The sequence below is a fragment of the Branchiostoma floridae genome, chromosome 4 (genome assembly GCF_000003815.2).
Source record: "Branchiostoma floridae strain S238N-H82 chromosome 4, Bfl_VNyyK, whole genome shotgun sequence".
Classification (NCBI taxonomy): Eukaryota; Metazoa; Chordata; class Leptocardii; order Amphioxiformes; family Branchiostomatidae; genus Branchiostoma; species Branchiostoma floridae.
The window spans coordinates 21,812,163-21,833,616 of record NC_049982.1 but is presented as its reverse complement, the minus strand read 5'-3'; the positions used below and the strand labels follow the sequence as shown (position 1 = coordinate 21,833,616).

Genomic DNA, 21,454 nt, shown 5'->3' with positions numbered 1-21,454 from the left:
TATATATATATATATATATATATATATATATCTCTATCTATATATATATATATATATATATATATATATATATATATATATATATATATATATATATATATATATATATATATATATATATATATATATATATATATATATATATATATATATATATATATATATATATATATAGATCAGTACATCCAAACTACTTAGGGATTAGGTTTATGTCAGGTTTAGGACCGTTCATGTCAGTTACATATGCTGGCAGTTTAGTTTGGAACAGTGCACTATGTTCCCTTTGGAAGGACTTAATCGTCCTTGGAAGACGTCTGCCCGTGGATTGTCACAGAATGGTGCCCATGTGTTTTGGGGGGTAGTTCCCCTTTACGTAGTTTCCAGACGAAGTTTAAACGCCCACTCGAGTTCCGCCCACCTGTTGTCATCCCGACTCGTGCCCAGAGCTGTTTGTACGTAGTCCTGGGCACGAGATGAAAGACGTCATGGGTCAAATTGGACCAATCAGGGCCTTGCAAATCAGTTTCCATGTCCGCCGCATAAACACCCGGTGGTTACGGCGTTTTTACGAGAGATTCTCCAATTTTAGGTGAGATTTTCGTGTTTTTAGGTCAGTTTTGTATGTTTACATCTCTGTGTGTTAAAGTCATGAGTTGAGGTTAGATATTGCTTTGGATTTTTGGACTTAAATGTGTGTAATGCTGAGTAACGTCACAAGAATCATCGTGACCGGAATCACAACAACTCAGATGCAAAACTCGTGGTGACGAAAACATACGATTCATCTATTAACTTTAATATGATCAAGAAGAAATTCTACTTAAAGTTGTAGCTTAGAAAAACACAGCAGCTTATGTACAACTTTTCTATCTCATCCCAAGTTACATTCGGCCACTCTTTTTGCTTTAACAAGTCTTGCAAAATAGCATGCACAGACTTTTTCGTTAAAATTTGTTATGCCCCCCTCCCCATGATGTTGTGCCCCAAGTAAATATGCTATATATTGCTGCTCATCTAGACTAAATTTTGTTCCTTTCTCGGGAATTTTATTGCATAATGACACAGTAATGACCAGTCTTTGTGCTGAAGACTATACAGTTTCCCTATACAGTTATGATATTTATAAGCAAATAAAGTAACGTGTTACAAGCCGTTCCATATGTTATTTAAAAAATTAAAATGTTTCATCTCTTCTGTTACAGATAAGAGGAGACACCATGTCTCGAGCACAGGCAGAGAGTGTCATTAAGAACATCATCCGAGAGATAGCCCAGGAGTGCGCCAGTAAGGGACAGGCAGTCTCGGAGACGTTGGTGGCTTTTATGGTAGGTTCATGTATGTGAGGATGGTAACACCCTGGCCAACGTGCTCATAGTCATAGTTAACCCTGACCCATAGCAGGCTCTTGACAACATTTTTATATTATGTTAACTTTGCTTTTTGCTTCACTGTATGTCATCAGCCATTTATGCCACACATTCCCAGATTCAAGATAATCTAAACCCAATGGAAATAACCAGAGAATCAGATATATTGGATTGTACATTTTTCATACTTCTCACAAATAATTCTTGCTCTTTTTCCAGGTGAAAGCAGTGGTTTTGGACCCAAACAATGAATTCAATGTAGACAGAACTTTAACCAAGGATGATGTGCAGAAGCTTATCAAGGTTAGTCTTCACGTCTACATTAACCCTCTTTGCTGTATCCTTTGCACGGGTGCTGCAAACACAAGGGCACAGCTGGTAGAAGTTAATACAAGCAGTGCTCAAACTGTTTTTGATCAAAATTCTATTGTACTAACGTTATTTTATTTCATTGTATTGTGTAACAGTGGGGTTCAAGCACCGCCAACCGACCATGCTAAACGCCTAGCCTGTCAGGCATTTTGGCTGAATCGGTTGGGTGGTTGGTTTTTGGAGGTTGGCTGCCCGGGTCCGACGCGATAGTCATAGTAATGCTGTTACTGTACTACTGTAAAATCAGTAATCTGCATAATTAGTCTGATTTTTCAAGTTATGCTGCTGGACTACAATGCATCTTGCTACACATGCACGGTAACCACAAACTGGTTTATACTTATTAATTATACTACCTGCCTTCACTGTAGATCTGTGTGGAACGACTACTGGACACCCGTTCCCCTGCACTGGACACAGTCAAGATGCAGGTGTACTTTGACATGAACTACACCACCAGAGGTAAGGAAGGAGTACTCAGGGTTGGCAGAAAATCCTGTGTATCCAGCTTATATGCATACGTGGGTATTTCCCATTCAGAGCCTCATATTATCAGGCATCAGTGGAATACATAATTGGGTACATGGAATTTTTTCAGACTCAGAGCATGAGCAAATTTCTAATCTTACAGTAGATACCTAAACTGTATCAGTCATCATCAAGTTCTTCCATCTCTATCCAGAAGAAAAGTTGTAACATCTTATTGTGTTTCATAGCTGATTTCCTGGAGGAGCATCGCAGGGTGCTGGAGCAGCGTCTGCAGCCCGTGGTGCGTGACATCACGGACAGCCGTGCACGTACGCGGGAGGAGCTGGAGAGTCTGTACCGCAAGATTGTGTCCGCTGTGCTGCTCCGCTCAGGCTTGGGATCTCCAACAGATATCGCTGTTGTCAGAGAGGCAACAGGTGTGTTCTACCATCCGTGAATAGTTTTTTTGGGGGACTTCATCTGAACTGTGACTGTGATCAGCGACACCTGTCCTGCAGTACAATATGAACCAGTCAGAATGCATTGCCCTGAAGAAGGTGACAGACGATCACCAAAACGTTGGTTAGAATAAAGCAATCACAGAGTCTCTTTATTCTGGCATGTTCCCATTTGTGCAAATATCCTATGAAGACTTTATGTACATGTATTGATTGACGTAAATCACATAATTTGTATAAATGGGAATTTTAAATGTTTTCCAGCTGCCCTGCAGAGTGTGTTCCCCCAGACAGAGCTGGGTACGTTCATGTCGCTGGTGAAGAGAGACAAGGAGCGCCAGCTGAAGGAGCTGACTCTTATCGTTACCGGGATCCGGCTCTTCAACAAGGAGTGTGGCAAGGGCGGAGAGGGCATCGATGATTGTAAGCTTGTCTTTGTGATGTTGATTTTTCATCTTCAACATCCTAATCATGTGTAGGAGGCAAGAACATAGCCTCCCCTAACTGTGTGATATTGGCTGGTGTGATTGGTAACATGATCATATTAACAGCAACTAAAGTTAACTTCATTACAAACCAAACAAGGAGGATTGGTTTCATTGCATTATTATATCATTGTTCAGAGCTGATAATAGTTGACATAGACCAGATTTTATTGATCCCACAAGTGGTTCTCTTGGTGAGTTTTGACCTGTAATTGTACGTTTCCCCCAGTGCCTGCCATCCTGAATGAAGCCGTCCCAGCGACCACACAGAATGTGGATGCAGAGATCCAGATCACCACACGGATGGCTCACAAATACACGGGTCTGTGTTCTAACGATAAAGCAGAGATTTTCAGCATGTTCCTGATTCATACAGATATATACTGATTCCTATCAGTTTTGAATCATAGCTGACTTCAACCCAGCAAGTGTCACATGAATGTGTAATTGAAAGCTGGGTGAAATATATGTATAAGTATATCCTGTTAGTACCATATTTTGATACGGATGTCAAATGGGAGTCCTGTGTTCAAGGAGGTGCCTCAAGCATGTTACAATGTTAGCAATCCTTCCCTGTAAAAATATACCCTATTACAGAAACAGAAAGGAAACTTGCTGAACTATGTAGCAGTAGGCATTTAAGAGGTGCAACAATGAAATTCATAGCTTCATTTGTCTGTACACTGTAAATTTGTCATCAGAAACTGATTTCTCCTGTGCTTTTCCTGTGATATAGCTCTGATAGAGAAGATGCAGGCTGACCCCACCCTGGAGGGCCCCTCCCTACAGCTGCTGAAGGAGTCTCTCATCAACAGTCGGCAGCACGAGGCCTTCCTCAGGATTCTACTGGTACAGCCCTGTCTTTTCTACAAACCTCTAACATGGAAGTTTCTTATAAATAGCGGAACATAAATGTTTCCAGTGTTGGTTAACAGTTAGTCAGAAACTGTACTGTTGTACTGTCCTATATACAAGTTATCAAGAAAGGAAATTTGGTTGTCTCATCCATTCCCTTGGCTGTCAGTCTGACAAATGACTATGACTTTAGCTGAGGCCAGCCTGAGTTGCAGTAACTGTTATACTTGTGGATGTGGAGACAACTACACCTGTCTTGCACAGCTTTGTACAATTTGTAATTGTTGCAAAGCACATGATTGAATGTATGACCTCAGCTTCATTGAAAAATGTAAGTATAGTTTTGATGCGTACACTTAGTAGACAGTGTAATGTTAATCTGTATTCTAGTGAGGAAAACTTACTCAACAATAGAATATACGTAGTTATGTACTATCCATAGTTATGCAAGACTGGCAAATGATTACTACTGATGTTGATCTACTCTGTCCCACACAGAATGATGTGATTGGCTGTGCCCAGCAAGTGGAACTTCTGGAGTCCCAGCTGGCTACCCGGATGGAACAGTTGAAGGACACAGTGCGCTCCAAGACTGCTGTCCCCACCTCTCATGTCTATGTAAGTCACTTTCTCATGAAGGCACTGTGGGCTCCACCCCAAGTGGTGTCGCCAAAAACTTCTATATCGTTAAACAATTTGAAGCTTGGCTGTTATTTCTTCCCTCCAAGTAGGCATTGGAGCGAAGTCATGTACTGTACCAAGTTTACAGTGTTCTATATCAAGACGTCAATGCCAATTATGCCAATTCGGAAAGCTTCCTCCGCCAGTGCTCTGAGTAATTTGACCTCTGACCCCGCTGCCCTGCAGCCCCAGTTCATCGCGCTGGCCCACCTGTGGAGCGGCTTCCAGGACGAGATGGTCCTACTGAGCGTGCTCAGTAACATCCTGGCCAGCCTGGAGCCCTTCACCAAGACTCACCGCGAGATGTTCACAGAGGAGGTCCTGGCGCCCTTCCTGGGAGACGTGGAGGTCAGAGGTGACGAGCAGAGGATCCGAGAGGTGAGACCTGTCTCTAAACCCATCTTTAAGGTATATCATCCTATGATACGTCGATGTAGGTTAGACATCCAGGTAATAAGATATGCCAAAAAGCAGTTAGTACTCAAGCAAAACAATTTTGGGTGCCCCACTTAAATTTAAGTAGAATGTCAGAAAAATCTAATAACAAAACTTAGTTACATGCTATCAATTCTTAAACAAGTACCATGACAGACATTTTTATTATCTAACACCCAGATGTTAAGAATATTATGGGTGTATATGAAATATGGGTGTATGGGAAATATATGATGTATACTAGTATACTTTGATATCTTTACATACATAAAGCCAAGATAATAGTTGGGTGCCCCCTGTGCACCCACAGAAAATAATTGGGTGCACAGCTCCAATTTTGGGTGCACCTGGGTGCACATGCACCCAGTATTTCGAGCCCTGTATATACAATGTATATACTGATATAGGTATGCATTGAGGCATCTAGATAATACACATTTAAGATGGGTTTCATATTTGATCCCATTATATTTGCTCTAATGCATTAAAGATGGATCCATTTGTTGAACATGCTGGTCCAATTGTAATGATTATATTTTGAATGTCTCCACTTCCAGACCACTGGTATGGAGTTCAGAGTGGACCCGTCTGAGTTCAGAATCAGGGAGGGTATCGAGTTCCTCTTCCCAGAGACAACCAAGAACTTTGAGAAGCTGCCACTCCAGTATAGGGTAAGACTTATAACCCTGTTTGTCACTTACAATATTTGCTTCATCTATTGATATAGCATTTTGGGTGTAGATAGGTCTTAGCCCAAGGAACAAGTAAAGTGATTCAATTGAGAGCAAGAACAAGACTTTTTTTTCACCTTTGTTACATCAATGAAAGTGTGTGTATTATCTTTACAGCATCCTCCAATGATCCTGTCAAACACTGCAGATGTCAAGCTCATGACTTGATGAATTATAGAAAGTAGCATGTGACTTCAGATCAGGGGAAACTGTGCTGCCTAGGTGAAAATTTCCTCTCTCTAGATATACTGATGAGTTAAATTTCAGATTTCCTTTTACTGACAAAATCTCATCCACCTGTTGCAGGGGTACTGTGGTTTCACGCTGGTTGCCAACGACCGTCTGCTGTTGCCAGGCAACCCGGAGATCGGTGTTCTTCACTATCGCGAGAACTACTACGTCTTCACCTCCAAACAGGCTGCTCTGGAGTTTGCCAAGGATCCTGACATGTAAGTTTGTTACCATCTCAGAAGGATGAAATTAACTTCTAACCTTTAAAGAGTACATTTTAGGAGTTAAGGCAAAGATGACAGTATTTTGTGCTATATCAGCTTACATGTCACCTTTTTCCTGCAGTTTTATCCTACAGGTGGCAGAGTGTGCCAAGAAGTCCCCAGAGTTGATCCAACTACTGGAACTCCACCAACAGTTTGCCACCATCACTCCTTATGCACAGGTTTGTAATCTCCTTCAACTTGTTTTTTATGCCTCCTCAAAGACAATTATGCGTTTGGATCTGTGTGTTCGTATGTTTGTTTGTAGATACACAACTTTGCAGAGCTTAAAAATTACAGTAGATAGGTCATAACAAAAACTGGGGAAAAAAAGGCAAGATTTATATTTAGTTCTTTTACCGTATTTTCTTGAGTTCTAAGAGAAAAGCGTGACCAGATTTATTTCTGTGTTTCCAGGGAGACCAGGGCAGAATGATTGAGAAGCCGGTAACGAAGTGTGACAGCGGCACACAGACGGACACGCACTTCATGGAGTCCAACATCGTCAAGTCGTACGAGTGGAACGAGTGGGAGCTACGCAGGAAGGCCATCAAACTGGTACCGTCACTGTTGCCTCCTCCAAGATTATGGCATAAGAACCAGTTTTTGGCAATGCCTCAGGGCAGAGGTTCTGAGTATGGTTATTTGAATTCATCACAAAGTGGGGAGGGCATAGCAGGTCCAGAGCGTCCTCTACAATTAACCTCCCTCACATGAAAATAACATAAACAACGAACAGTACAATAACATTTGTGAAGGAGTAATATCATATAAAATAAAAGACAATGCTATTATGACTGACTTGCAAATATTCAGAAAATACGCTTACTACTAATACAGTAAATCTTGACACTTTTGCAGTTCTCTCTCCTCTGCAAATTCATGACACCAGAAATATTAGTTCCAAATGAAGAAACATATGACAGCGTTGTGATATTGTCTGAAATTGTTGGATTCATTGTTCCAGGCTAACCTGCGGAAGAAGGTGACCCACTCCCAGCAGACCAACCTGAGCAACATGAGAAGAGACAACGTCACTCAAGTCTACCTGCCCAAGTCAGTAAACACATCCCTTTACAATATGATACTTCTGTTACATCTATCCACAAGTATATCCAGTGAAACCGAGTAATAAGGCTTCTAACATGTGACTTTGAAATCTAAAGTCAAATTTCAGTATCACTTCCTTTACCATTGTCACTTATTTTAACCCACATGTCTCTTCTCACCAGGGACCAAGGCTCCCAGACCAAGACAGAGGACGGCACCAACGTGCCCAAACCACAGGTGTACCTGGCCGGCCTGCGAGGGGGCGGAGTCAAGCCCACAGAAATGGTCAAGGTCGACCTCACCAGGGACGTGGATGAGGACATGTAAAGGTCAAAGTCAAATGACTAGAAAAACAAGCTTCTTAATTAATCACCTTGTGGATCAACTGTCTGTTATGACGGAATCATCTGTTGTTCATTACAATCAGTCAGTTATAGTCGGAACTTTGTGAAGCTAGCATAACACAGCTTGGATGTCTCTTTATGGAAACAAATCTACACAAATATATGTATACAGTGGTGTATATTTACTGTGGGATTCAATCAGATTATATGGCAAAAAGAGTCATCGTCATGTGCCTGTGAGTTTTATGATCTGTAGATATTATAAAGTGTGTGATATGCAAATGTTATTTTCTATGGTCTGCTGTGCTCTTAATGATTAGTGGTACATAGTTTGTCCAATAGTAAAACGTTGTACAAATAAAAGAACAAAGTACTGTGATTTTGTGGACAACGATGTTTTTTTTTCCTATTTGGCCTCAACGTTCTTTCCAAAACTCTTTATACAACAATATCAGGGAAAACTATGGACAGTAGTGTCACCAGCGGGTTTTGTTGCTTTTGAAAATGCAGATGTTGTTTTCAAATCTTTATCTCTGCAGACCAAGCTCCTTGACCATCTGTTCCCGCATCTTGTACTTCTGCACCTAAATAGGTGGCATACAATAGAATTATGTTCTGCAACAAAATGTTATACACACAACAAAATGCATTCTGTTCAACACCTAAATGTCTAACATACAAAACAATTTAAATTCCACTCCAAAAATACACCGTGCAACAAATCTGAACTTCTTGTCAGTTCCTCCAATTTTAGACACTCATGTCTCAGTTTTATAGAAATCATAACTTAGAATGATGGAACATGCTTCAGAGTTAGAAGTAGGCTATTTTTCACGAGTAGCATGTTGTCCATGGTAGTAAAAGAATACTCTAAGCATGCATTAACCCCCTTCAACAATTATAGGCTAATGTAACAGTATGTCATAGAATTAGTCACACAACAAAAATTAAATTCAATAGAACATTTTTCAGACTACTTTAACAGAAAAAAGGATGAAAATGTCACCTTTCCGGTTACTGTCAGTGGGAATTCTTCTACAAATCTGATGTAGCGAGGGATCTTAAAATGTGAAATCTGAAAAAGGTGAAACAGGCATTGGGCATTTTCACATACTAAAAAAGACAGTAGCAAAAGTGAAATGGGCAAAATCATCCATATTCTGAAACTGAACACCCAAAATGTGGATACTAGTCTCCCATTTTCTGGGGTTGCTGGCTGTGTTTTGGGACATTGAAAAATTTATATTCGACAACACAGTGTTGCCTTGTGTAATTTTTAAACATTGCAAGCAGAGCTTTATTCAGCGGCTTTTATTACCTGGTCCACTAAAGATAGCCACTTATTTGTCTTCAGGTTTGGGGGAAACTGTAAATACAGAAATGTTCACAGTGCTCTGAAATTCAGTTTTCACATTGGCCGCTTCACCGCAAACTCAAGGCCACAGCAAACATTTTTCCACTACAGTATGCGACAACAGTATATGACTCTACCGCAAACTCAAAATAACTGAACACTCCATATTTTCCGCTGCTGCGAAATAAAACCCCTGTTAACTTAATGCATTATAGTAGATGCTGTGATGTACCCACAATGGTTTAATAGTTCTGGTATGTAGTACCAAGTATAAAAGACATCCCACCCCCTTAAGGTGCAAAGTGTATGACAAAATTCCACCTGTCCTTTGCAGAATGTTTTGACATCATTCTCGACCATATTTTCTCCCTCCTTCAGTTTGATCCAAGCACAAACTTCCTCCCCCATCCTCTCGTCTGGTACTCCAATCACCTGTGGCATTTGTGAAAACATAACTCATAATTTACTATCAATACATACACTTTGTTAAAATCTATCCCCTTATCTGTAACCTTATTGCCATAATGAATTATTACATTGGCCAAGATGTAACGTTAATGTGTAACTGTAACGTGCAGCGACATTTTTGTGTTCAACTATAACATCATAAAAAAGTTCTCTCTGTACTTTCTAAAACGACATTGTTGAGTTTTTAGCTACAGTTTCCTTCAAACTTGACAGTTGCTCAGTAACTTTGATCTGCCACTAAGGCGTACTTAGGGCCATCAGTTAGCTGGGTCTTTACCATTTCAAAACGTGCATGAGCAAGGAATGGTAAGTTTATTGATGAACACGATGTATTCCAAAACGTGACTGAAACACACTAGAATATTCCAAGATGTGCTCCTGTCTTTGCACATTCAGGGATATAACAGGGTCATTGGATACTACAGGGGGTACCTCCACAGTCTGAATGATTTCCACTCACTTCTGTATCACTAACCTGTACATCCTTCACCTTGGGATGTGTGTGCAGAAACTCCTCTATCTCCCTGGGGTATATGTTCTCTCCTCCCCTGATGTCCTTAATTCTCCCCACAATCCGCCCGTAGCCCTGCTCGTCCAACACAGCTACGTCTCTACAACACATCCATATTTACTTGAGTCACATGCTTGGATGATCAAACTCTTTATTCTCCAGACAATTAGTATTTGAGAAATCGCCAGTGAAGATGTTAATAAAAACAAACGTACCCGGTTCTGTACCACCTGTCAGGCCCAATGACTTCAGTAGTTTTGTCACGGTCGCCCCAATAACCGTGCATGGTCCCATGACCTCGTGTCCACAGTTCGCCGGGCACATTCACAGGCGTTATCTCTCCATTGATGTTCACGATTTTTACCTGCAACACACACACACAAAATTATGTACTGAAGAAATGATGAGTTGATGCACTTAGCTATACTTTAAAACACATGTTGAAACCATTTTCGAGACAACATGGGAAAACGAAGGTAACGTTACTGCTAAACGTAGTGTACAACAAGGACGGTATCTACGCCCCATGCACTCTTCACTTCTCAAACATGCTAAGGGCCATCACGTTTCGGGTTGGCAAAAATAGCAACAACAACAATGTGCTGCTGGTATGGTAATCTCTAGAGTGTTGAAATGTTACTCTCGAGAGTGCTGAAATGGTACTCTCCAGAGTGCTGAAATGGTGCTCTCCAGAGTGTTGAAATGGTGCTCTCCAGAGTGCTGAATTGGTGCTCTCCGGAGTGCTGAAATGGTGCTCTCCAGAGTGCTGAAATGGTGCTCTCCAGAGTGCTGAATTGGTGCTCTCCCGAGTGCTGAAATGGTGCTCTCCAGAGTGCTGAAATTGTGCTCTCCAGAGCACTGAAATTGTGCTCTCCAGAGCACTGAAATGGTGCTCTCCGGAGTGCTGAAATGGTGCTCTCCAGAGTGTTGAAATGGTGCTCTCCAGAGTGCTGAATTGGTGCTCTCTAGAGTGCTGAAATGGTGCTCTCCAGAGTGCTGAAATGGTGCTCTCCAGAGTGCTGAAATGGTGCTCTCCAGAGTGCTGAATTGGTGCTCTCTAGAGTGCTGAAATGGTGCTCTCCAGAGTGCTGAATTGGTGCTCTCTAGAGTGCTGAAATGGTGCTCTCCAGAGTACTCACATGATACTCTCCATCTGAAAAGCAAGTTATGGGTGTGGCTTACACAGCGACTTTAGAATAAGAAATCTCCTACCTCTACGTGAGGTAAAGGTTGTCCTATGGTGTTGCATTTCCTCTCCAGATTGTCACACTTGTGCCCCAAGAAAGTGAGGGGGCCGTTCTCAGTGGTGCCGTAAGGAATCTGAAAACAAAAACAACGAGTTGACAAGCAAAGTAGGTGTTTGTACTCAGATCGCTATGATGTAGGTGTTGTTCGCCATGATGAATGATTACACCTGGAAATTGCCAGGAAATCTTTCATTTCCATCAGTTACCTAATTTGACATTATTGTTACACATCGAAGATTACACCTGATTCTTAAGGGTTCGTTCAAACAGTATTGTGACTGTGCCGTCGCATATAGACACCATAAGAAAACGAGAAAATGGAGCAGATCAAAAGATTCGGTGGACAGCAATTGAATACCACTGATCTGTTCATATGAATTATTTAGGATTTGGCAACTATTACAAAAACTGTCATGTTCACATAATACTTATCAAAGCTAGTGATACAAAGTACATAACGCGAATGTTTGCTATTAGGCTATTTAAGCTATTATACCGTGCATCTGGTATTGGCGAATTAGCAATCTCAAAAATTGGGAAGGATCTTTTGACAATCAACTTTACTTACACAGATCTCAGGGCAGTGCATTTGGGACACCACTTGTTTCATGAGTTCTGCGGGACAGTATGACCCTCCGATTAATCCTATGGAAACCGACAGCAGAACGTGAGTAAAGAGGAGGCTTGCACTCAAGCGTTTATGACGTATCATCCGCCATGCTGTTGGGTAGATTTGAATTTGCATAGACCTATGCAAATAAGGTTATGTAAAGATGACATTCTAGACGTGTAAATTTACAGGTTTTGCTCTACGTCTACAAGTAGGATCAACCAATCAGCATAGTGGCTGTGACGTCACATGCAAATATGCAGAAACTACTGATTTCAGGCATACAAAACCCTTCAATTATAATAATGTGGTTTTACCATGTGGAATGTATCCACTGACCTTAAACGCAAATATACATATGGATCTCCCACTTGTGTTCACATACGTGAATCTCTCACCGGGTTTCATATCTTAATCTCTCATTGGTGTATATGTTTGATCTGTCAGTGATTTCTAGGATTCTATGATTACGAATTCCAACTTCTCACCGGTGTTTAGACTTGTCAACCTGTACTTGTCAAAGTTCGGATGATGAAGCATGTCGATAAACATAGTCGGGGTGCCATATATGGATGTGCATCTAGAAAATATGGTGTAAAATAACGTGAAAAACAAAAGGAAAGTGTATTACCATCTTCATAGTCGTATGCCTCCATAGCGATAACAGTTACACAGTTACCACAATACAAAGGATAATAGGCTCTCTTGAAATGTAGAATGATTTAATCATCCGATTAACAAACATCAAACATCCATTGGAATAAGAAAAACGACTCTCTAATGTCCTAGTAAGCGTTATTACTTGCCTCTCTTCTTGTATGGCCTGTAAAGTTGGTTCTGGCTCGAAGCTGGGTGAAGGAGAGACAATCGTTGTACCAAAGACAGCTGCTGCCATGGAGGCCAACACCATGCCGAAACAGTGTTCATTGGGTGACGGTCACGACGAGATGCTGCTCTTCAAACCCTGGTGATCTCTAAGGACTCCTGGTTCAGGCCCTCTGGATGTAGTGTTCTGAGTTGATGAATCCAGTAGGACTCCCGTTGCAGGCGGCGTTGTCTTGTGGTGTCTTCATGTCCTGTGTAGCGTAGTTTTTCGATTCCAAGAACTTCAAGGTCTGCAATGTTGTGATCTGTGAGGTTGAAGTGGGCTGATACCGGAGTGTCCTTCTTCGTGTTGATGGATGATCGATGGCCGTTCAGTCTATTGGCCAACGTTTGTTTGGTCTCGCCCACATATTGTAGCCCGCATTTCTTGCATTGGATGAGATAGACGATGTTTCTGCTTTGGCAATTGATGTGGTTCCTGATGAGATGACGCTCTCCCGTGCGGTGGCTTGTGAAGTAGTTGATCTTCTTGATGTGGGTACAAGTGGAGCACTTGTTTCTTCCGCACGGGAAGGACCCCGAAGGAGTGAATTTTTTCAGGAAGTTCTTGTCCTCCTTCGGAATCTGGGCTCTTACTAGGAGATCCTTTATGTTTTTGTTGCGGCGATAGGCAAACAGTGGTGAATCTTTGAATATGTCCTTGGTTCTTGTGGAGAGTTGCAGAAGGTGCCAGTATTTTCTGATGATGGTTTGTAGTGGCGGAAGGTGTGGACTGTATGTGGTGACCAGGACTGTACGTTCTTGTGGTGGTGTCGGCCCCTTTTCCTTCAGTGTGTCTTCGCGGGGGCGTTCTTGTGCACGCGTGATGGCGTCGTCCAGTAGGGCTTCTTCATAGCCCCTTTGCTGGAAGTGTTGCCGGAATTCTGCAGCCTTTTCCTTGAATCTGGGTGTGCTTGAGCAGATGCGTCTTAGACGTAGGAACTGACCGTAGGGAATCCCCTGCTTGCAGTGTTTGGGATGGGAAGAGTTTCTGAGTAGGTACTGGTGCTTATCTGTCGGTTTTGTGTAGAGGTCTGTTGTAATTTCCCCCTCCGAAATGATGACGGTGACGTCTAGGAAGTTGATCGAGGTTTTGGATGTTTCCACTGTGAACTTAGTTGTCCTGTGGGCTTCGTTAAGGTCCTGGATGAAGGCCTTTAATTCTTCCTCTGATCTTGTCCAGACTGCGAAGATGTCATCGATGTACCTCCACCATATCCATGGTCTTGGGGTTCTTTTGTAAACATGTCGTTCTTCGAAGTTCCCCATGAATATATTGGCGTAGGATGGGGCCACTCTTGTACCCATAGCCGTGCCTTGGATCTGGATGTAATGTTCCTCGTTGAAGTCGAAGTTGTTGAGGTTTAGTATCTTAATCTCTCATTGGTGTATATGTTTGATCTGTCAGTGATTTCTAGGATTCTATGATTACGAATTCCAACTTCTCACCGGTGTTTAGACTTGTCAACCTGTACTTGTCAAAGTTCGGATGATGAAGCATGTCGATAAACATAGTCGGGGTGCCATATATGGATGTGCATCTAGAAAATATGGTGTAACATAACGTGAAAAACAAAAGGAAAGTGTATTACCATCTTCATAGTCGTATGCCTCCATAGCGATAACAGTTACACAGTTACCACAATACAAAGGATAATAGGCTCTCTTGAAATGTAGAATGATTTAATCATCCGATTAACAAACATCAAACATCCATTGGAATAAGAAAAACGACTCTCTAATGTCCTAGTAAGCGTTATTACTTGCCTCTCTTCTTGTATGGCCTGTAAAGTTGGTTCTGGCTCGAAGCTGGGTGAAGGAGAGACAATCGTTGTACCAAAGACAGCTGCTGCCATGGAGGCCAACACCATGCCGAAACAGTGATACAGCGGTACTGCCATGCAAAGTCTGTGGTGCTGGCAACAAAGGTATGGGATTTTTTTCTATCGTGTTTTGTAAAAGGAAAGGGCTGGGCAATACATTCTTATCTTTGGTTCCCCTTTTACCCCGTCACGTCTCTGCACAAATCAAGTCAATTCATTTGGCGCACTATTATGTTGATTGATTTGCATTTATTTCTTGTACATGTATTTTGTTATGTAGCGCTGGTAAAATACGTCTTTATAACTTGAGTGCAACGCCACATTGTCTTTATGTGTTCATGAATAAAAACACATCATAAGCATGTCAGCAGAAATAGCCATGACATCATGTCACAGAAAAGTTCAGACCATTTCATGATATCCCAGCCGACGTCCGACGAACCATTGGTTGTTCACGATGTTGTGATGAGTTAAAGTCGCACCCTTTGGTCTTCCCGTGGTTCCCTGTGAGACATCCCGTCGTCAAATAGCAAGCCAACATTTCTTGGCAAATATTTCAAGATAGTCTTCTAAACGTGCTTCTAAACTATTTCAGTGTTTGTTATGTAGAGTTTCTTTTTTTCATAAAAGAAAATGATGTACTGTATGCATTGCATGGTAATGACAATGACCTGACTCAAGGATCAATTCGCCAATGTACGAGTTAACATGATGCTGATTTGAAAAAATAACTTACGGATGTAAACTGGATGTTGATTGGATCATCAAACTGCAGCTTGTCCTGCATTTCCAGGACAGTCCTCCTGTGGGCGTGGTCACCCATTTCTTGGACTTCCGGGAACGAGAAAGTTCCCGGAAATTTTTCCTCGCCAAGCATGATGATTGTTTCAAGCATTGGCAAACTGGAAACGGTAACACAAGGGGAATCAGACGGATGCGAAGACGTCTGACCTTCTATAAAACCCCTCTCTAGACGTATTACTTCGTCCTTTCCCGCAAATACTGTTTTTGTCCTTGTCGTGATCTATTATTACAGATACAGATACAGAATTGAATCTAATGTAATGTCTGAACGCAATTCAGCCGTTTTGGCTGTCATATTTGAGACAATGTTATTTGTTTTCAAATAAGCCAATTATACATGTAGACAAGAGGGGACCATATATAATAGTTGTAGACGACACAATACCATATCAGGAATCTAGTGACAAACAACATCCAAAAGCCTTGCTTGAAAGAAGGAAAAATAAAACACGACACACGTCCATTTGGACTATACCCTTTCGCTTTCAGCTGCCCAGCCTTGCATCTGTCCAGTTCAGGGAGCGCTTGGTGAAGCATCTTATAATAATCTTGAGTCTTAAAGGTAGAGGCTGAGATGATGGCACGGCATCCAACCTAAGAAAGATGGACACACAGCGTTAGGGGATGTTTGCACTCACGTGACTATAAGGTAAGTATTGTCCGCCATGTTGGAAGGTTGAACTTGGAAAGTTAATACACACTGACATGTTCATGTTAGGGTATGAATAGAAAAAGCTTTATTAACAAAACAAAAAGTAAAGTAAACATCTGCAGCAATCTGCAAGAAAATGCCGAGCTTTGAGATACGTTACTTGTATTAAAAAAGATGAAAAAGACTTCAGTGTGAATTTCAGTACAGGCGGGAGTTAGGTAACAGACGGACACTGCGTTTCAACGTTGCAAAAATACGAACGGAAACAGTAACGCAACTGAGAACAAAGTCAACAATGCTGTTTTATTTACCTTTTTCAGCGCATGGACCAGCTCGTTGACCTGGTATGCTGGATTTATGCTCACCTTGAGGGGAGAAAATGCCAGTTTTGCAGATTAAAGAATAGAACGGAATAACGCTCTGGCGCAATAGTATATAACGTTGTTGTGCAGCATCTATTTTGAATCAAGCGACTTGTCGCAACTAAATCTTGTGCTAACATGACGTTATATGAAGAGTAGTGTGCTTTAATTAGTTAATTATGCTATCAAATTCGTCTCTGCTGTGAAAAGTTTTAGACGATAGTAAATATTTGAATATCTAAATAACTATGAAGATGTGATAGTCTCTGTTGCTTGCTCTTGTTGTTTATATGCAATAGCGCACGAGTCAAGACTCGTATTTCTTGGCAGCGCTTACCATGATCAAGCCAGCCCTGGCTGTTGCGAACTGCGTCAATACCCACTCCAGTGTGTTCGGCCCCCACATCCCAACCCTGTCCCCTCTTTTGAGCCCCAAGGCCACCAGCCCTGCTGCCAACTGATCACACTGGAGAGGAACACAGAGTCTTGTCAGTTCTGACGTCACAGCCGCCATGTTGGATGGTTAAATCTAGAGTAGCTAGACCTATAAACTTGAGGACTGTCGACATAGTACCGTTAGTGCGAAGACAATATAAACACGGGGTAACGATACTATTACTCTGCAGTGAAAAACCATTAAGATTTGCATAAAATCTCATCTTTGTTACAGCGTTACCTCTTCAAAAAACTGTTGGAACGTCCGGCGAACGTTTCCCCTCTTGAAGACGAACATCTCCCGATTGGGGAACTTCTGTACGGTCTGCTGGAGTTTCTGCCCAATGGTGACACCCTGGAGCGGGGCGGCGCCCAGACCATGGCGGTAGCTGTGGGTCAGGTGGACAGCTTCTGAAGTGTCCACTCCATATAGACTGTAACGTTATAACATCAACAGCACAGTCAGATCGTTCCTACATATTTTACGTTTCCATCCAATTTACATGAAAATTATGAAATCCTCTGGGATTCGCAGAAGAAACAATCATGAAAAGAAAAAAAAGACAGTCCAAGAAGCTCCTGATCTCTTCATCTTCGGTATATTGGCACCTTGTTACTTTACTGGTCATGTGTTTCGCGCTATCGCATCATACGCCATGTCTGATGTAATGTTAGATGTCAGCAATAGAATTATATTACTGTCTGGCCTACATACCCGTCATGACAGGTTGCGGTAGTCGCTCTGCGGTAGCGGCCACCATTTTAAATTGTCGTGACCCCATGCACCTGGCTCGTCCAGGTGGCCCGCTGGCTAAGTGTAAATCAATTAGATGCTCAGCCAATCAGCAACTAGAAGCAGCAAATGAGACAAAATGCTTCTCAACCAAACCGCGCATTCCCAAACCTGGAGCTGATAGAATTCTTCGTGTTTATGAATACTAACTGAATACGAAATGCCCCACCTTTGTCTTGTAGAAATAGAGTCTTGTAGAGACTTGGATAGCTGTCGAGAAGAAACCAGTGAAGTTTTAAGTCTTCGGAGATTGGTGACTCTCACGCTTTTATGCAGAATATTCATCAACATCTTCCCAGACAGGCAAGTTTTCATATTAAGCTGCTATGTACAAATGTGCCGAAGGGATTGAACTTTGGTCAAGTCGTCGACCTTAGGTGAGGGGAGGGAGAGGACAGAACTTTTATACATGTAGTTTTAACCTTTGACCTTTAAACTGTAGTAGTTACTAGTAGTAGTATTAACATACATATATACATTATTGGAAGTTTGACAGAAAACCCTACAAAAACTTTCTGGTCTCCTGTGCCCGTTCCCTTTCTAGATGTTAAAACCCAATGACTGTTTATTCATTCATAGCCTCTATAGCATGTTTGCCATTAACGTTACAAACCTGAATAGATGCCACTGCTGTAAAGGTGGGAATGCTAACGTTCACGGGGATTTAATTTTACGGTAGGCAGAAAATGGAGTGTTCATAATGAGTTAAGTTTACAGTTGAAACGCGGGGGTAACCTATATCCGTTGTATAAAAAACAGTGTATTTAGGTAAATCTTGTATTCGCACGGTGTTAGATTCATATTTTGCAACATGCAGTCGACTTGATATCCTTAAATACACTATTTTTTTAAACAACGGATAAAGCCGCGAACTATCGTAAAGAGGAAGAAGCAGTTGAACCAGAACTTATTCACCTGAGGTATCGAGTAACGACGTACACAATTCAACCTATACAATTGATTATATTTCAGCCATACATAGTATGGTGAAATATATTGTATTCGTAATGTTTCTTCTTTCTTTCTTTCTTTCTTCTTTCTCCTGTCAAATCTTCAAAGTGATTCATCTCCGCCGTTCCTGGACCGAATGACCTGAAATTTGGCACAGGGGTAGAATGGGCCAATACCTTGATGATTTTTTCTCAGTTTTTTCATATCTGCCTCTAAAATGATTTTATTGAGATTTTTTGGTCAATTTTAGACCAAAACTGTATATTTTGGCCCCTGTACCCTGGTATTACAACCAAATGAGCTGAAATTTGACAGAGATGTGCCTTGATAATGCCCCCATATAAATTCGATAACACTTTTGGTGTACAGTACAACAAAATGCTTATTTTTGCGATTTTTTTACCAATTTTTGACCATAAAAGGACACTTTTGGCCCCTGTACCCTGGTATTACAACCAAATGAGCTGAAATTTGACAGAGATGTGCCTTGATAATGCCCCCATATAAATTCGATAACACTTTTGGTGTACAGTACAACAAAATGCTTATTTTTGCGATTTTTTTACCAATTTTTGACCAAAAAAGGACACTTTTGGCTCCTGTACCTTGGTATTGCAACCGAATGAGCTGAAATTTGACACAGATGTGCCTTGATAATCCCTTCATATAAATTCAATAACACTTTTGGTGTACAGTGCAACAAAATGCTAATTTTTTGCGATTTTGGGCCAATTTTTGACCAAAAAAGGACACTTTTGGCCCCTGTACCCTGGTATTACAATTAAATGACCTGAAATTTGGTATAGATAGGCATTAGATACTTGGTAACAGGATTCAAGTAAAATTTTTGACATAAACAACTTTAAAATGATTAATTTTGGCACTTTTCTGAGGGGAAATTTGTTTTCTTTTGGCCTCCTGACGTGACCTTCCGTGACCCCGCACAGAGCCACACCTGTGCGCGTCAGCCGGAGAGTTAATTGAATCAAAGACCTAGCCAATCAGCGAAGAGGAGGCCAAAGGCTAATTAATATTCATAAGCGGGGCCTCATGATCCCGTATATAGCAGTGTTCCTGCCAGGGGGAGCGAAGCCCGCCCAAGGCTCTCGCATTTTAGACTATTCAGAAGGCTTTGTATTGTATCAGTTCTTAGGGGCATATCTATGATAATCGCAGCAGTCACTTAACTTCTCTTCAGGAGTTTAGCGTAACACTATTTCAGGTCAAACCGTCAAAGGCAACTAAAAACAAACTTTAACGTTACTGAGTTCAACAGTACTTATAACTTGTTATCCGAAGTTGAAACGCTAGCGATGGTATTTTCGCTGCGCTGTTAGCTCCGTGCGACTGTTGTTGACGGTCTTATAACGGTATATTTGGCACCCCTGTACCCTGGTATGAGTAACATTTGGTATAGATAGGCATAAGATAGTTGGTAAAATGATCCAAGTAAAATTTTTGGAATAAAGTACTGTAAAAGGCTTAATTACAGCACTTTTTTTAGGGGAAATTGGTTTTCTTTCGTTCTCCATGCCATGACCTTTCGGACGTTCACCCCACAGAGCCGACATCTGCACCTGCGTCTAGCCGGCAGGAAGAGTTAATTCAATTAATGGTTCAGCCAATCAGCGAAGAGGAAAACAAAGGCTAATTAATTTTCATAAGCGGGACCACACAATACGTTAACTTGAAGACTCAGGCCGTACAGACTTCTCGACAGGATTTTTTCAAAGCGTCGGACAGGGGTCCGGGGGCCGCCGAATGTCCCTGGCGGGGTCCAGGGGCAGGGCCACTGTGGGGGGACCCAGGTGGGCGAAGCCCCCCTGGAAGCTCTTGCATTTAAACTATTGAGAAGGCTTCTTTTATCAGTTTTTTTAGGGCCATATCTACGATAATCGTAGCAGTCACTTACTTCTCTTCAGCAGTTTGACTTTAAAATATTTCGGGTCAAAGCTTCAAAGACAACTAAAACCTCACAAACAACAAACTTTACTTAGCTCAACAGTATACAAAAATATTGTACGGGTTGCCATCCTTAGTTGAAGTGCTTATTTATAGCGCTAGTATCTTCGCTGCGCCGTTAGCCGCCGTGCGACTTTTGTTGACGGTCTGATATCCCTACGTCGCCGCCTCGCTGATATTCCCACGGACGTGTTTCAAGAAAAATACCCAGCAAAAAACGCTGTTCTGCGTCAAATTCTATTCTATAAAACATGTGGGACTCAGTGTTACAGTCTAAATATTTTGTAGAAGCACCGCTGTAGGAAAGAAGGTCCAAGCAATGTAAAACATCACGTAGCATGAAGTTCGCTGTCAACTGGCACACAGCACACGACTGTTTGAAACTCTTAAGTCTAATCAACAGCCGTGTTTGATTGATAGCCGGCGGTCCTTTGATGAAGTCGGCGAAAGGTGCGTTAGTTAGAAAATCTGCGTTTAGTTTTGATACGTAATTATAAGTTAGACAGTGGCGAGAATGATTATTTTCTCATCAATATTTCTCTTCAGAATTATTTGAACTTAATTGTACATCTAAACAATTGGCTTACCTGTGCAATGTTTATATGATTAAATCATGATCAGTGTACTGAAATCATGTGTAACGTATGGCTCCTAGTCAATAGATCAGCATTTTCTCTATAGTGACCAACTGTCTATAGTGGCCACATTTCCTAGTGCTGTTGTTGTTTGACATAAATTTTGAACATTTAAATTGTAAGTAACTTTAAACTGCCAGAGTTTCAGCCCAATAAAACACTCTCAGCGCCAGGGTATGAACAGACTGACCAGACAGACGAAAATAAATCCTCGAACAAGGTTCAATCGTATCTTCCGGGTCT

The 21,454-nt window shown here is 41.5% G+C and overlaps 2 protein-coding genes across 3 annotated transcripts; one reads left to right on the top strand and one right to left on the bottom strand.

Moving 5' to 3' along the window:
- The first annotated feature begins 496 nt into the window (after positions 1-496).
- On the top strand, positions 497-8,119 carry LOC118414094 (cilia- and flagella-associated protein 206-like). Its single transcript, XM_035817866.1, has 16 exons — positions 497-589; positions 1,203-1,325; positions 1,587-1,670; positions 2,111-2,201; positions 2,456-2,644; positions 2,930-3,088; positions 3,380-3,472; positions 3,887-3,999; positions 4,504-4,623; positions 4,873-5,064; positions 5,679-5,792; positions 6,159-6,301; positions 6,429-6,528; positions 6,764-6,904; positions 7,314-7,402; positions 7,579-8,119. The coding sequence occupies exons 2-16, from the start codon at positions 1,218-1,220 to the stop codon at positions 7,721-7,723; spliced, it is 1,881 nt and encodes a 626-aa protein (XP_035673759.1). The 5' UTR covers positions 497-589; positions 1,203-1,217; the 3' UTR covers positions 7,724-8,119.
- A 25-nt stretch (positions 8,120-8,144) lies between these two features.
- LOC118414095 (medium-chain acyl-CoA ligase ACSF2, mitochondrial-like) lies at positions 8,145-18,039 on the bottom strand. Of its 2 annotated transcripts, none has more exons than XM_035817867.1 (16): positions 17,833-18,039; positions 17,112-17,304; positions 16,773-16,901; positions 16,385-16,438; positions 15,897-16,015; positions 15,354-15,519; positions 15,026-15,121; positions 14,562-14,710; positions 14,244-14,335; positions 11,889-11,965; positions 11,286-11,393; positions 10,289-10,437; positions 10,038-10,173; positions 9,416-9,526; positions 8,747-8,815; positions 8,145-8,324 (listed from the first exon to the last, which is right to left on the bottom strand). In XM_035817867.1, exons 1-16 carry the CDS (start codon positions 17,976-17,978, stop codon positions 8,268-8,270), a joined length of 1,851 nt encoding a protein of 616 aa, XP_035673760.1. In that variant the 5' UTR covers positions 17,979-18,039; the 3' UTR covers positions 8,145-8,267. The 2 variants fall into 2 exon arrangements, with proteins under 2 accessions (XP_035673760.1, XP_035673761.1); XM_035817868.1 differs by having other exon boundaries at positions 17,586-18,038.
- Between the last annotated feature and the right edge of the window lie 3,415 nt (positions 18,040-21,454).

Excerpts from the sequence above, each read along its gene's own strand:
- LOC118414095 (XM_035817867.1), bottom strand. The coding sequence starts at position 17,978 with ATGAAAACTTGCCTGTCTGGGAAGATGTTGATGAATATTCTGCATAAA. Across the intron at positions 15,520-15,896 it reads GGGCAGCTGAAAGCGAAAGG|TTTGCCAATGCTTGAAACAA; the intron begins GTATAGTCCAAA and ends TACCGTTTCCAG. Across the intron at positions 8,325-8,746 it reads CACTGACAGTAACCGGAAAG|GTGCAGAAGTACAAGATGCG; the intron begins GTGACATTTTCA and ends CCACCTATTTAG.
- LOC118414094 (XM_035817866.1), top strand. The coding sequence starts at position 1,218 with ATGTCTCGAGCACAGGCAGAGAGTGTCATTAAGAACATCATCCGAGAG. Across the intron at positions 1,326-1,586 it reads AGACGTTGGTGGCTTTTATG|GTGAAAGCAGTGGTTTTGGA; the intron begins GTAGGTTCATGT and ends CTCTTTTTCCAG. Across the intron at positions 5,793-6,158 it reads AGCTGCCACTCCAGTATAGG|GGGTACTGTGGTTTCACGCT; the intron begins GTAAGACTTATA and ends CACCTGTTGCAG.